Source organism: Malurus melanocephalus, unplaced genomic scaffold, assembly GCF_030028575.1.
Source record: "Malurus melanocephalus ecotype Western Australia unplaced genomic scaffold, MMel_1.1 scaffold_198, whole genome shotgun sequence".
In the NCBI taxonomy this organism is placed as follows: domain Eukaryota; kingdom Metazoa; phylum Chordata; class Aves; order Passeriformes; family Maluridae; genus Malurus; species Malurus melanocephalus.
Genome location: NW_026623430.1, coordinates 284865 through 298591, shown reverse-complemented (window position 1 = coordinate 298591; position 13727 = coordinate 284865). Strand labels below are relative to the sequence as shown.

The 13727-nt window shown below is 34.7% G+C and overlaps 1 protein-coding gene across 4 annotated transcripts in view; it reads right to left on the bottom strand.

Annotated features, from left to right (window-relative positions):
• CNTLN (centlein) overlaps nucleotides 1–13727 on the bottom strand; it is a 180488-nt gene that overhangs the window by 114701 nt on the left and 52060 nt on the right. For all 4 annotated transcript variants that reach the window (XM_057373456.1, XM_057373457.1, XM_057373458.1 and 1 more), the window contains one exon: nucleotides 9561–9723. In XM_057373456.1, the coding sequence (XP_057229439.1) occupies nucleotides 9561–9723 (163 nt within the window). The remainder of the gene's footprint in view (nucleotides 1–9560; nucleotides 9724–13727) is intronic.

The following is a 13727-nucleotide window of genomic DNA, read 5'->3' as shown; positions in this document are numbered from 1 at the left end:
CATTGCAAATAGATATGGAATGTCAAACTAAACTAAATGAAAATTAAACTATTCTTCAAAACTGTTTTTTTTTTTTTTCTTTCTGTCCTTTTGGCACTCTTGAACAGGATGTAAATTACTTTTCAAAACTTATACTACTTCCTAAAGTACATGACATTTCTTTCCTTTTTTTAGAAGTAATTTCAAAAGCTGCACAAAAGCACCCTTCCTTGTTTTACAGACAACACATGCCTGCATTCTGGCACATATACATATGCAAATAAACATTGCAGGTGAAGTCCCAAATTGTCATAGTAATACATACCCAAGATATAACTGAAATTGCATTTTATGGTGATCAAATTCTAGAATATAGTGATCCCAATAGCAACAATGACTTCACTGACTTCATTAGACAAGTCATAACTTCACATCTTTTCTGAGGCCAAAAACCACTCTGTACAGAGTCCTTTGTATATGTATTATCTCAGAAACATAGCAGCTCAAAGACTTTCTAGGTCTTTACAAAAATAACAGTACTTCAAAAAAATGCCTGTATTTTCTCCTTTGCATTTTGTTTAAAAGACATGTATACAAAACATTGTAAATGCAGTTTCACAAACACATTAGTATATGAAAACACATTTGGGAAGTGACAAATTACTGCTTTTCTGATGGAGAAACAGAGATATGCTTGCACTAATATTCTTTTAAAGTGTGTAGCTGTAAGACACCATAATTAATTTGATACTAAAAATCTAACAAAAATTAAAATTACATCATTAATATTGAAGATCCCATGTGTTGCAAATGCAAAGTTAAAATTATACGTACCTATGTATTTCAAACATTAAAAAATTACTTTTCAATTGCATATTTAAGTATGGAACAAATTCACCTTTATAAGCTACAATTTATACCCGTCCATCTTGTAAGGGTAATAATCTCAAAATAACAGACAGTTTGCAGTTAGCAGACTACAACCATTTGAAAAATGTTATTGGTATTTTCCAYCATTAAAGCCTAATTATTTACTCAGCACGTTGTGCCATGTAAATTGGTCAATTTCAGTACCATATTACTCTCTCCAAAGGCTGAGCCTTTAGGCAAACAGTGATCATTCTTTTGCATTCCTCGTGCGCTCCAGTGTTACACAGAAATAATATTCAGATTTATTTATTTTCATCATGTCCACTACAAATACCTTTTTACTACAGTATTTGTTAGTTGCTTTAAAATTTACATTTTATCATCTTTGTGACGATTTAAAATTATTTTTTAGATTAACTTRAGTATTTCGAAAAACTGGAAGACAATTCTGTCAAGTTTTGCTCCATAGGGGGCGCAATATCAAGAATTTTTTTACTGCAAATAAATTAAATCAGTATGTTTTCTAACAGTAAAGCCGAAATAATTGTAATGTTAAAAGCATTTTGTTAGRAATTAGTTTCAGCAACTGAAATTATCAAAAACTATAAAAGTAAATTTACAACATCACACTTATAATGGGATATCTGCCTTTTTTTTTATGCTGTATCATTACCAAGACAGAAAATCAAGCCTCAAACATGGACTTCAAACATTCACATTGAAATAATAAGTATATTGGATTAAAATTAGAACTGCTAAAGCAAACTACAGTTACCGTATCCAGGGAAGATCTTTTACTATTTATATTTCAGTCAAAATCAGTATTTTAAAGAATCTACTACATAAGCTTAGAAAACTGAAATTACTGAAAAACTAATGTTAAAAACCAGTAAATCACACTCTGAAAATACATATTGATGGATTTTTTGCATGGCAATAATGTGTGCAGCTTTAAAATATTTTATGTATTTTTGATGTAAATCTTTTTATTTTAGTTTAAAATTCGCCTTTTTTTTTGTCTAATAATCTTAAATTACATCTATGTGCAATCTATGCACTTCCATTGCTTTACTGATCTCTTCTATTCTGAGTGTTTTAAAAACTCCATAATGAGAAATTATGATACTATTACAAAAGTGCAAGTGAATTCTGTATTAGGTAGAATRCATTTACTGGTCAAATGCTACAGCTACAAACAGAAACTTTTAAAGGCCTGGTAATTACTATTCTTTGATCAAGTAACATCTTTTGGTGACATTGTCTTTGGTGTTTGCACACATAAAAAGTAGAAGTCAAGGAAGAAATGACTGCTTCAGTTCCTTTTCATTCAATTTAAATATTTAAATATTTATTGTTCAGATGGGTAAAAGTTATGGTATACCAACTGTACAACTAAATGCACACATACCCAGATGCAAATAGAAATTTTCCATACAGCAGATTTGAATTTTTGCATCCCAAACATTACCAGAATAGTCAAAATAAAATGCAGCACGTTTGCTCTCACCAAAACAAGTGCCACATTGACTAGATTAACATAACAGTATTTTTAAGGCATATTTTACCTTTAATGGAAGTAAACAGAGATATTCTTGATAATAAAAGCCAATAATAAAAAAATAATTTTCGCCTGACTACACTGTAATCTGAACAGCAAGAAAAGTTCAAATCCATGAAAACGTCTTCCTATCACATGCAACACTGATGTATTATCCTCCTAGCTACTCAGTATCTGATGAAGATACATTAGCGTGTGGACAGACTGTTAGCACATCCTAAAGGATGAACTTTCAGCAAGTGTTAAGCTAAACATGCTCAAGAAATCAATATTTCATGGCACAAATAAAACTGCACTTAAACCAATTTCTTGTTTTTAGGAAGCATTGTTTAAAAATAATAGTAGGAAAATCAGTAGATGTCCATATTGCTTTGGTGTCTTATTAACTAAGCTTCTATTCCAAATCCATTGTATTCTGATGCTGCAGTCAAGAGACAGCAGAATTAGTTAGAAGGTTCCTCTTAAACATGTTTGACTTCACAATTCCATAAATCGTGATAATTCTGGTTATCTAACAGGTCAGCAAAGGTAACCACTGTTTCTTCCCCTCCAGAAACCCCAGATGTGCAACCAACACAACAACCATTACCCTTCTAAAATTTATAAAGGGTCGTAAAGTTGGTGATGGGAAATACAGCTGTAAACAAAATCCAGGCAAAAATGAGCGCTATGACAYATTCACAAAAGGCATACTAGAGCTTTTCAACCAGAGAAAGACAGCATGTTAACAAAATTTTGGATACTTTTTACAGCAGAATGCAAAAGTAACTCTTCATTTTATTCTTTGTGTTGTCAGTTTTATTTAAATGATGCAATTTGTTCTCTCTTTCATTTGTTTACATCAGTTAGGAGTTAAARCTTTTGAAAAACAATCGCAATTCTTAGACTGGGAAACTACCTAAGACTATGAGAAATTTGGAAACAATGATCAGCCTTTCTCCCTCCTGTAAATTTCTACACTCATGGGCTCTCAAAATCCACTTAGGACAAAGTGAATTACTTCTTGCTTATTTCCAACGCAGATCAGAGATCATGCTTCTCAGGCAAAATTAATTCAAAGTCCAGATAGATTGATATTTTAAATGAGTCCAAGTCATTAAACATTTGCATTGAAAGTTGTGTGCCTACCGAATCTTTCTTTTATATTTATGTTTAAGAATGGTTACACCAACTCTAGAAGTGCATGAACAAAACTAGCCAATTTCTTATGGAAATAAGGATCTCACAGGAAAACAAACAATTCATTTATCAAAACCATGGATTTTGATATAATGTCCTTCCAAACGAATGGAACATGAAGACACAGTTACTTCCAGCTGTAACTATATCATCTCATTAGCTCGACCACACTGGTATGACAATTTGCTGCTTTTATGACTAGCAGTACTTAAGTGGTTATAATTATAGTATCTGAAAGGTAACACCCTAGTAAGATGAATGGAGAACATCAAAAATATGATGCTTTTTCCTAGTTGGCAGCCACATCCCCTAATGTAGCTAATGGGTTTTTTTGGTAGTCAGCATTTGTCAGGACAAGACAAATAGCATGTYTTTTGACTTGCATAAACTTTTCCAACCTTTCCTGCTTTAATATCAGCATTAACAAAAACAGGTTCAAGTGCAAAGCCAGGTAAATCYATGTGTAAAAACCATTTTACACTATTCATCTTTTTAAACTAAGGCTTATATGCTTTTTAAACAACAGAATGTACTATGCAATAAGACTCAGATTCCTTATTTTAAGGAATTCAACATCAGGAAGAATTATCTGTTAGAAAACAAAACAGGTAACTGGAACAGCTTCCAAATTTCCATTTGCCTCACCATTTTTTCTTTTATTGTTTTGTAGATCAAATAAATGCTTAATGTTTRCGTTGGATTGTTTGGGGTTTACAGCTCACTTCTGATCCATTTTTAGAAGAGGTACTCCATTGAATCACAATCCAGCAAAACATTCAGAATTGCACAGCACAATGAAAGATGTCTACCATTAATAAAGACACGTGTAGAGAAACAAGATGTAAAATGGAGATCAGAGGACTAGAGATGGAACATTGCACAGAATATCCAAAAGAAAGACAAAAATACTGTATATCATTTATCTCAGAACTAGCAAACTTCACAGAAAAAAAAAACCAGTGGAATCTTGACTGTATGTATGGGAACATTTATACCTTRCTTGAATGCCAACAGGATGTCAGTTTACCCAGTAAAGCTTTTGATACCCAAGAAAAGTTCTAAAAATAAATTGTGTTTATAAGACAGAAATTAAAATGAAAATATTTAAAATAATTCCTTACAACATCTTATGGCATTTGGTAGTGGGGGAAAAAAAAGCACCAGCAAGCAAAACACAACTGCTCTGCAAAAACTGTTGACAGACTACTTGGAGAATTTCTTCTTARCATATTATGGCTGTCCTTTCTCTGACAGACAGCATGGACTGTTACAGGTGAAACAAATGAGAAAACATTAAAGGTATCAGAAATCAGTACACTGTGATCAATTTAGTCTATATAACACAAAGGAAAAGTGAATAATTTAGCTGAATTATACAAAAAAAATAAGGCATTTCATATTTCTTAGCTGTTCTTATGATTTCTGGTAATTATTTATCTGATTTCACCAGAAAACACTTCTTGGGTGCACCTTTGAAGAGTTACTTGAAATRAAGGTTATCACATTATGAAAACATAATGTGATCTTGTAACCAAAAAATGCCAAACCAAAGAGAGGACTTCCTGAACCAAAAGATGGAACTCAAATGCCTGCTCACGTGTAACAGAAATTATATCACAGCCTGATAATGGTGGGAAGAGGAAGTAGTGACATACATCGAATATGTGTGATGGCAAAATTATCTTTTGTCAGACCAAGGAAAGCTGAGAAAATTAAAGAAAAAAAAAACCTAGTAAAACTAAATAATGAACCCATGCTATTTATTGGAAAAGACCTCCAAGATCAAGTTCAACCTCTGACCAACACCATCACATCAACTAAACCATAGTACTAAATGTCACGTCCAATTGTTTATGAACTCAAACACACAGTAACATTGAACACATAGTAATGACATGAATTTTTAACAGTTAGTCTAAATTAAGACACAGTAAAACTATAATGGAAATTATTACACCACCATCACAAAAATCCATGCTAAAACYCATCCTTTTTATGACAACTCGAAAAGAATAAGGGCAGAAATCAGCTGAAGAAACTCTAGGATGAAGGTGAAAAGTCCAGATGGACTAAATGTAGCACCTTCATGATATTTATTTTATCTATATTTACTTCTTTTCCCCACAAATACTTGAATATTCTGCAGATAYCAATCTATACCATTACACACAAGAACTACTGTTCAAGCATGAAAATCATTGTCTGTGACTGCACAATTTAACACCACTCTAAGAGAACCAGAGTCTACCCAGGATTTCTTCAATTTTAACCTATGGGTAAATGTGATGTCAAAATCTACTTGCTAGAATGTGACCAAGTGTACTGGTGCTTGTCATACMAGTAACAAAGACTACCTTAATTAACACACTTTCCAACAATAGGAAACAGTATCTGAGCTTCAGCTAAAGTATACAAATCTGTTAAAGATCTGAGAGCCTCACATCTTTCCCAAAGTAGACAGGAAAATGACAATTCACTTAGGTGGGCTTCAGCATATTTGACTGTACATATATCTCCCCTGCTTTATCATGTGTGAATTTAGGCTTTTTATTCCAATGGGATTAGGAACCTGTACTATCCCTACCATTTAGAGATGCCTTATAACTGAAAACTCTTACCATGCTTTCTAATTACACCAAAAATCTAACTATTGAGCAATGGTTTTCTTCATCCACAGACATGCACTATAYCATAATTGTCTATTTGAGAGCTAAGTCACAGGACATATATTATAATTTCCTGTTGAATGATAACTGTATTTCCACTCCACTAAAAAGGCCTTCCAGTGAAAGACTTTTAATCAGTATGATTAACACGGATCCTAAAGATCATATCAGATCAAGTAAAAGTACCGCATTATAAAAACAAAGGCCTTAAATTGTAAATTTCAGAAAACTCTGATAAGCTGGTAAAGGACTTTAGCATCTCTTCTTGTCTTATTATCCCTAGTATTGATTGAAATCTCTCCACCTTGAAATCGTTGGTGAGGACAAATCTATTGAGTCTCATTAAATGCAGCATAGGAATGAAGTCCCCAGAGCATTTGGGACCACTAAAGCAGATGCTACACATTTTAGAAAAATATTCTCTATCCTTGAGAATATGAACTACAGGTGCAATATGAAATAGACATCAATTTGTTTCCATAAAATCTCTAATGTAAACGAGTTATTGTAGAACATAGCATCCTTAAAATCTGTACTTAAGAGAGAAAAAGGTATGACAAGTCAACCCAACTTGATAAAACAGATTACAGATCCTTACATGATGCTCACTACAGCTGGACTTGAAAGAGAATTTGTGGTTCTCAGTGGATTTACACACAATCCAGTGCAAGTTTATGACTTCAGGTTTATCAGAAATGTTTTTTTTTTTTCCTTTTTTTTAGTCTACTGTTTCATGCTATACAGTAACATCAGCACAAAAATCTGTTCTGCTCAGTGGTAGACTGTTAACGTGAACTTTGAATCTGTGAGCCAACCAAACTGCCTGAGCTAGAGCACATAGTGCCTATCTGACCACTAATAGAGAGGTCATTGATCTTGCTGTAAGGGACAATATATCATAGGATGTACACGCTGATAGGCTCAATGCCATTTGAAGAAGTAGGAAAATATTCCTTTGTGACTGTATTTATGGAATAGCTGACACATCCTTATCTAGCTGTTGCAGACTGCATATTATTAATGCAGGGAAGACAAACAGAACACAGATTTGTCTGCAATAGTTTGTGCCTCTCTCATTCAATGGAAAAAAATAGACATTTGTATTATTTCTATAGATGCTGAGTTTTCCAAAAGCCTGCTGTGACTTCAGTAGGAGTGCATATCTTGCAAGTCAAAAAATCCACATTTCTTTGAAGCAATTACGTTTGGCTGTTTTATACAGTTCTGTTCAGAAATACAAAATAGGACTGTCATGAAAAAGGAATTCTTTTCCCCTTCCAAAGTTCTCTCAACTCAGCTTGCCATCAACATTAGCTCTACTCCACTCTGACTTAGGGAACTTCATTTGCTCCTTTTTTCACCTTTTTCCTTTTTTTTCACATTTTTTCAGGTTTGATATGCTGAAAAATGAACTTTGCAATTCCACAATAGTAATTTTTCAGAATATCTGAGTTAACTTTTGCTGGTTTAAGAGGCAAACCTTACTCCACCATGTTGAAAAACTATTGAATTCAACACATCCAAACCAGCAAATKTCAGGGTCATCTATAAGTTGGAAGTATTTAGCAGCTACCAAAAATTAGTGCTCATCTTCTAAACCACACTGTTGTTATAAGACAGGTATAAGCTTTAAATCTTGCCTAAGACAGACTCAGAACTGTGAAGTAGCTTTCTAAAACAATCCCAAATATTGAACCAAGCCCAGATTACAAGCAGGTCAACCTTAYAGCTATATCAATACACCCATCGATTTTACATACAACTTAAGGACCTATTTTTCATAKGACAGGTCAAATTCTTTCTCAAAGTGAAAAAACACTGGCAAAATCACTACTGTGCAAGGCAAAGTAACCTTTATTAAGAMGCTCTGTCATGCTTTAAAACAGTGTCATGAAAACCCAGTTTTAATTTCTTTCATATTGTATTGATGTAGAGCTTGTGTGGAAAGGTTCACTTTTATAGACACCAGTGAAGACACTTCATAGTGTCTTCATTTTCACCACTTCTTTATTTWTTTTTTTTGTGTGACTCAGAGGAACCACTTGATACCTTCAGAAACATTGACKGGAGGATCAAAAATAAAAAAAAACCAGCAGCTCTAGATACCTATATTCTCTTTTCTCTCATTCCAGAATTTACTTTGTCTTGCCCCAGCAAGATAAATACCTCTGCCTTRTACATGTTCTGAACAACTTTGATGGAAAGTCTCCTGTAGCTTCACAGGACTACTATTGCAATGCRTAAGAGATTTAATATCTATCATCACTGTAGTCAAACTGTAGAGTTTTGTAGGGTATTTGGGACCTTTCCCCTCCTTTTTAAACATAGTGGTTCTTTATGCTGATATTCCACAGAATTTATAACTACCTTAGCAAACCATGTCAGGTACAGGTACAAGGTACAGTGTCAGGCAGGCAAGAATGTGCTGGACACTATGAGCTATAAAACACTAACCAAACACATCTGTAGAATGCTAGCAGTGATTCTGGCTTGACTCAGGCCTAGTTTCAAAATTTTATCACAAACTGCACACTTTAAGTAACATGATAAAGGGAAGAAATTTCTTTCTGGGAAAAACCACTGACAACACACAATTTGAAAAAGTAGTTCCAAGACAGTAGAACGTGTATGAAAGTTGTTTATACAAATTCTTCCGTGTCTTCTTCCTTCTTAATCTTTCTAAAAAGGAAGCAAACATGTTCTGCATCTTTTAATATTGAAAACCTAAAGGTAGTTCTGAGTAGTGCATGTGTGACAGCTTGTAAGGGTTAATATTTTTTCTGACATTCAACGAAAATATGAAAAACTGTTCTGCAAATGTACATATTGTTCCAACTTTTTGAACTAGTTAACCATTTAAAAAGATATTATAGTAACAATTTTTAATTTAGAGTAGAGTAGGTTTTGTATCTTAAGCCACTAAAATGCTTGAGGATTCACACACTTCGTTTAYAAGTGAAAAGAATATTGTCCCCTAAACTATGAAAAACAACTCTAAGAATTTAGTAAATGAAAGCTTCTGTCCTCCAGAGGAAGAAGAAGAAAAACAGTTAACACCAAATTGGATAAACTTACATGCTTGGCAATTCAATCCTATTAATTTTTAAGGCTCATCAGTTCAATGTATGCAAGGAGCCATATATGCTAGTATGCAATCAGGACAATAAACTCTGACACTCAACTATATTTTGGCAATAATAAAAAGCCAGAGATATAAAGAATACAAAGTGCTTTGATTACTCTGGCCATTGATATTGTACAGATGAATATTAAAATGAACCCCATGTTAATAAAGCAGAATTACATACTTTTTGATATGATGTTGTTTTAGCTGTGTGAGAATATCCTTGGTCTTGCAGTACTTTTTGTGTATCAGCATTGAGAGCCTGTAACTGCTTTATCAGCTCAGCCTGCTGTGTTGTATAGTCAATGTTTTGTCTGTAAAGATTCTGAAGCTCCTCTAATTCCTTCCTGTGCAAAATAAGCAATTAAGAGAAATTAAGAAAAAGAATCACAACCTCTGTTAAAAATTGTATGCAAATAATTTTATTGTAGATAATGAGCTTCCTATCTTCATTTATTTTTCTGTCATTTCCCTTAAAAACACTGTAAGTTACATATAAAATATTTATCATACATTTGTGAGAAATATCTACAGAACAGTTAACTTTCTAAATGGAATGCCTTTCAATTTCCCTCTAATGCTTTAACTGCTGTAAAATAAATGAATTTTCACTAATGCATAGTTTTCTAATCAATACTCAGTTAACTCTTTAGGAGTACATGTCAAAATGTAAAATATGTAGAAAACATCAACTGTAAATAACTTTATTTTTTAACCTAGAAAAATCAGAAAAAGATAAAACTTTTTCTTGAACTTGCAGAGTATGTGTGAAGCAAGTTTTTTTTCTGAAATGCATCTACTCCCTAGACACATAAAGCATGTTTGCTGCTAAATTGCTTTTTGTCGGCAGATATGACATACTGCAACAACCGTAAACAAAGTAAGCAAAAACTTTGGTGCATACCATAGAACATAATAAAAGCCTGAAAAAGACAATAATGGAATGATTTTGTAATGCAACCATAGGATAGATCTAACATAATCGGTTTTCTTGAAAATTTTACGGCTGGGTTTTCTAAATGAAGGTCAAAGTACAGTAACACTTTCTATAAACAGTGATTAACACTTTAAATATTTTCTGCAATATATATTAGAAGCTCAGAATACTCTATTAATCCCTATTTATGTATTTTCTATTAATTCCCTTTAAATTCACAAGCACATTTCATACTAGTACTGAATTCAGACACCAAAACGTGTATTCAGCACTCCAACTAATTTACTTCCTTACTTCCTCAAAGAATTGTCTCTGTAACCTCCAACATATATGGAACATTTTTGTGCCTGGAATTATCATTAACAATAGGAGTTATCATTGCATTTTTCTAAGACTGCTGGAGATGTCCAGGCAAAGACTAGTGTACAAAAGGTAACCGGCAAGACCAATTTCATTGTTTTTTTTCCAGGGAAAATACAGAATGACAAATGAACAATTTCAAGGTAAGTTCCCAAAWTTTTTTTCTTAAAACCTATGCAACCTGTTTAATACAGATACATCTGAATAATCATATAAGACTTCCAATTACATGTACAATACAACAATCAAACAATTTAATTTTGTGAAAAGCACCATTTCAGAAAGCCTGTGAACAGAGCAACACAGGACAACACTTAAGGATATGGTAATCATGTTTACAAGGACTTAACACTAAGTCCTACTGTTCTGAATAAATTGTAAAGTACCTAACAGGAGTTACCACTAAGGACTCTTGATATAAGAAAACCAAAGTGGAACTGCATTATGTATTGCATATGTTCAGAAGCACAGCAGCAGAAATTAGGACACAGTTATATACTAGCACTTTCTGACAGCTGTACAACTGGCTTCCAATAGGGAATATGTAGCAGGCAATTTGGGAAGGCTGTACCTTCGCAGTACCTCAGCCAAGGGGGAAAGAAGGAGGGCAACATACAGGAAGAAGTTTAGGATAAAAGGAGGCTGTGTCCTCCAGAAATTCAAGAGGGACCCCACAGAGGTATAGTGCACTCTCTCCCTTTATTCAAATGAAGTTGATTCTTGTAGGACTCCTCCATCTCCTTTTTGGACACTGGCCTTTACAGCGTGATTTTCCACACACTGGGAAACARGCGCAACTGAGTGTCTATCTGAAGCTGCTGTTCAAATGCACACAGAACATTCCAYGGAAGATGACAGGAGGAATGAGAGATCTGCCTGTATTTTCTGGACTCATTGGGATCACAGAGACAAAGTGGGACACCTCACATGACTGGAGCACTGCCACGCWTAGATCCATGCTCTTTAGGAAGGCCTATGTTCAAAAAGAAGTTTCTGAGAAATTTGAGAAGTCAACCACATCTTGGGAAGGTGATGGTCCATATAATGGAGAAGATGATCRCTGGGAGTCAGCATAAGGGGAAATAATATACATAGGATATTCTGAGTTGGAAAGGAATCACAAGGATCATCAAGTCCAACACTTTGAGTAAATGGCCCTTACAGGCATTGAACCCACAAACCTTGATGTTATTAGCACCCTACTCTAACCAACTAGCCTAGCAGCCCTCCCTGAGGAATTTACTATTTCAGCGGATAAGGGGAGAGCAGCGGGTGTTCCTTAATTGTAGTAAGACTTTTGATACTGCCTCCCATAAAATGCTCACAGACAGACTGATGAGGTATGGGCTTTAGATAGTAGATGGCRAAGTTCCCTTGAACTGGGTAGAATTACCAGGCTTGAAGAAGTAGGATCAATGGCACAAAGTCCAGTTCAAGACCTGAGGAGTCCAGGCTAGCACTGGGGCCAACACTTTTCAACATCTTCATTCATGTCCCAGACAACAGGGCAGAATGCACTGTGGCAACTTTGCTGATGACACAAAAATGGGGCATGGCACAACAGATGTTTATGCTGCTAYCAAGAGGGACCTCAACAGACTGCACAAATGGCCTGACAGGAACCTCAAGAAGTTCAACAAAGACAAGTGCAAATTACCACCCCTGGGGAATAATAATCATATGGTAAAAGCACAATCTCAGGACAGACAAGCTGGAAAACACTTTGTCAGAAAATGCCTTGGAAATCCTGGTGGACACCTGGATGACCATCAGCCAATAACATGGCMTTGTGTCAAATGCCAATGACAGCCTGAGCTGCAGAGAGACCAGTGTTGCCAGCATGGCTAGGGATGTGATCCTTCCCCTCTATTCAGAAGTTTTAAGGCACATCTTGGTGCTGCGTCCAGTTCTGCGCTCCCCAACACAAGAGATTCAGGGACATGGCAGGAGTGAGCCCACATGGCAGGAGAAGAGCCACAAAGATGATTACRGTATTGAACCATCTGCTATACACAGGGAGGCTGGGAAAGCTGTGTCTGCTCAGCCTGGAGAAGGGAAAGTTCAGTGATATATGTTGATGGGAATCTAGAAAGAAGAATAAGCCAGCCTCTTGTAAGTGGTAATCAGTGACAAAAAAAAGAGGTAATAAGCACACACAAAAAAAAMCCCAGATTAAATTCCAGCTAAACATAATAAAATTATTTTTATCCATTAGAAGTGGACAAACATTGGAAGAGATGTTGCASAGCCTCCATTCTTGGACATACTCAGACTCGACACAGTACTGTGCAGCCTGCTCAAGGTGATACTGCTAGAACAGAGGGCTGGACCTGCTGAAGGAGTGAGACTACACAATCACCAAAAGCATCTGCCAGTTTCAGGCACTCAGTGATTCTCTATGATTCTGTTAATATTTTGCTTGTCCTGTGCTCAAGAGCATTCAAAATATCAACTTCATGATAATCAGAAAAACTGTTACAACATAAAAATTAATTTCTGATCAAAATACTTATTAACATGCTTACTGAAAGTAGCAAAGGTCAAAATACTTATTAACATGCTCACTGAAAGCAGCAAACACTCAACACTCCACAAGACAGACATGTGTCTATCATGCAGCAGGATAAGGATGTCAAGTGCTCAGAAAAATTATAGTTGGGTGAGTTTGTAATAGAAGAAATAAACAAAACTTACTAATTAAATGTAACAAAGGTAGTAAGTGGAATTTAAAATATTAAGTGCTATTATACACACCCACATATGTATACAGGCACCTATACATATATACAGATATATAAAAATATATACATCTACACACAAAAATATATAAATTATATGTGAACGTGTACATACATAGATATAAAAATGCAAATATAAGCACACCCTGATAAAATGTTTCAATATACCATACACTCTAAAGAAACACATTTTAAGAAAAGTCTCCATCAGCAATTAAAGAACAATACTCTGTCAGCTAAAACCCAAACTGAAACACTTCTTTACTTTTTTCCATCACCCCCATACTTCCAACAAACTAACACTGTGATACACTGA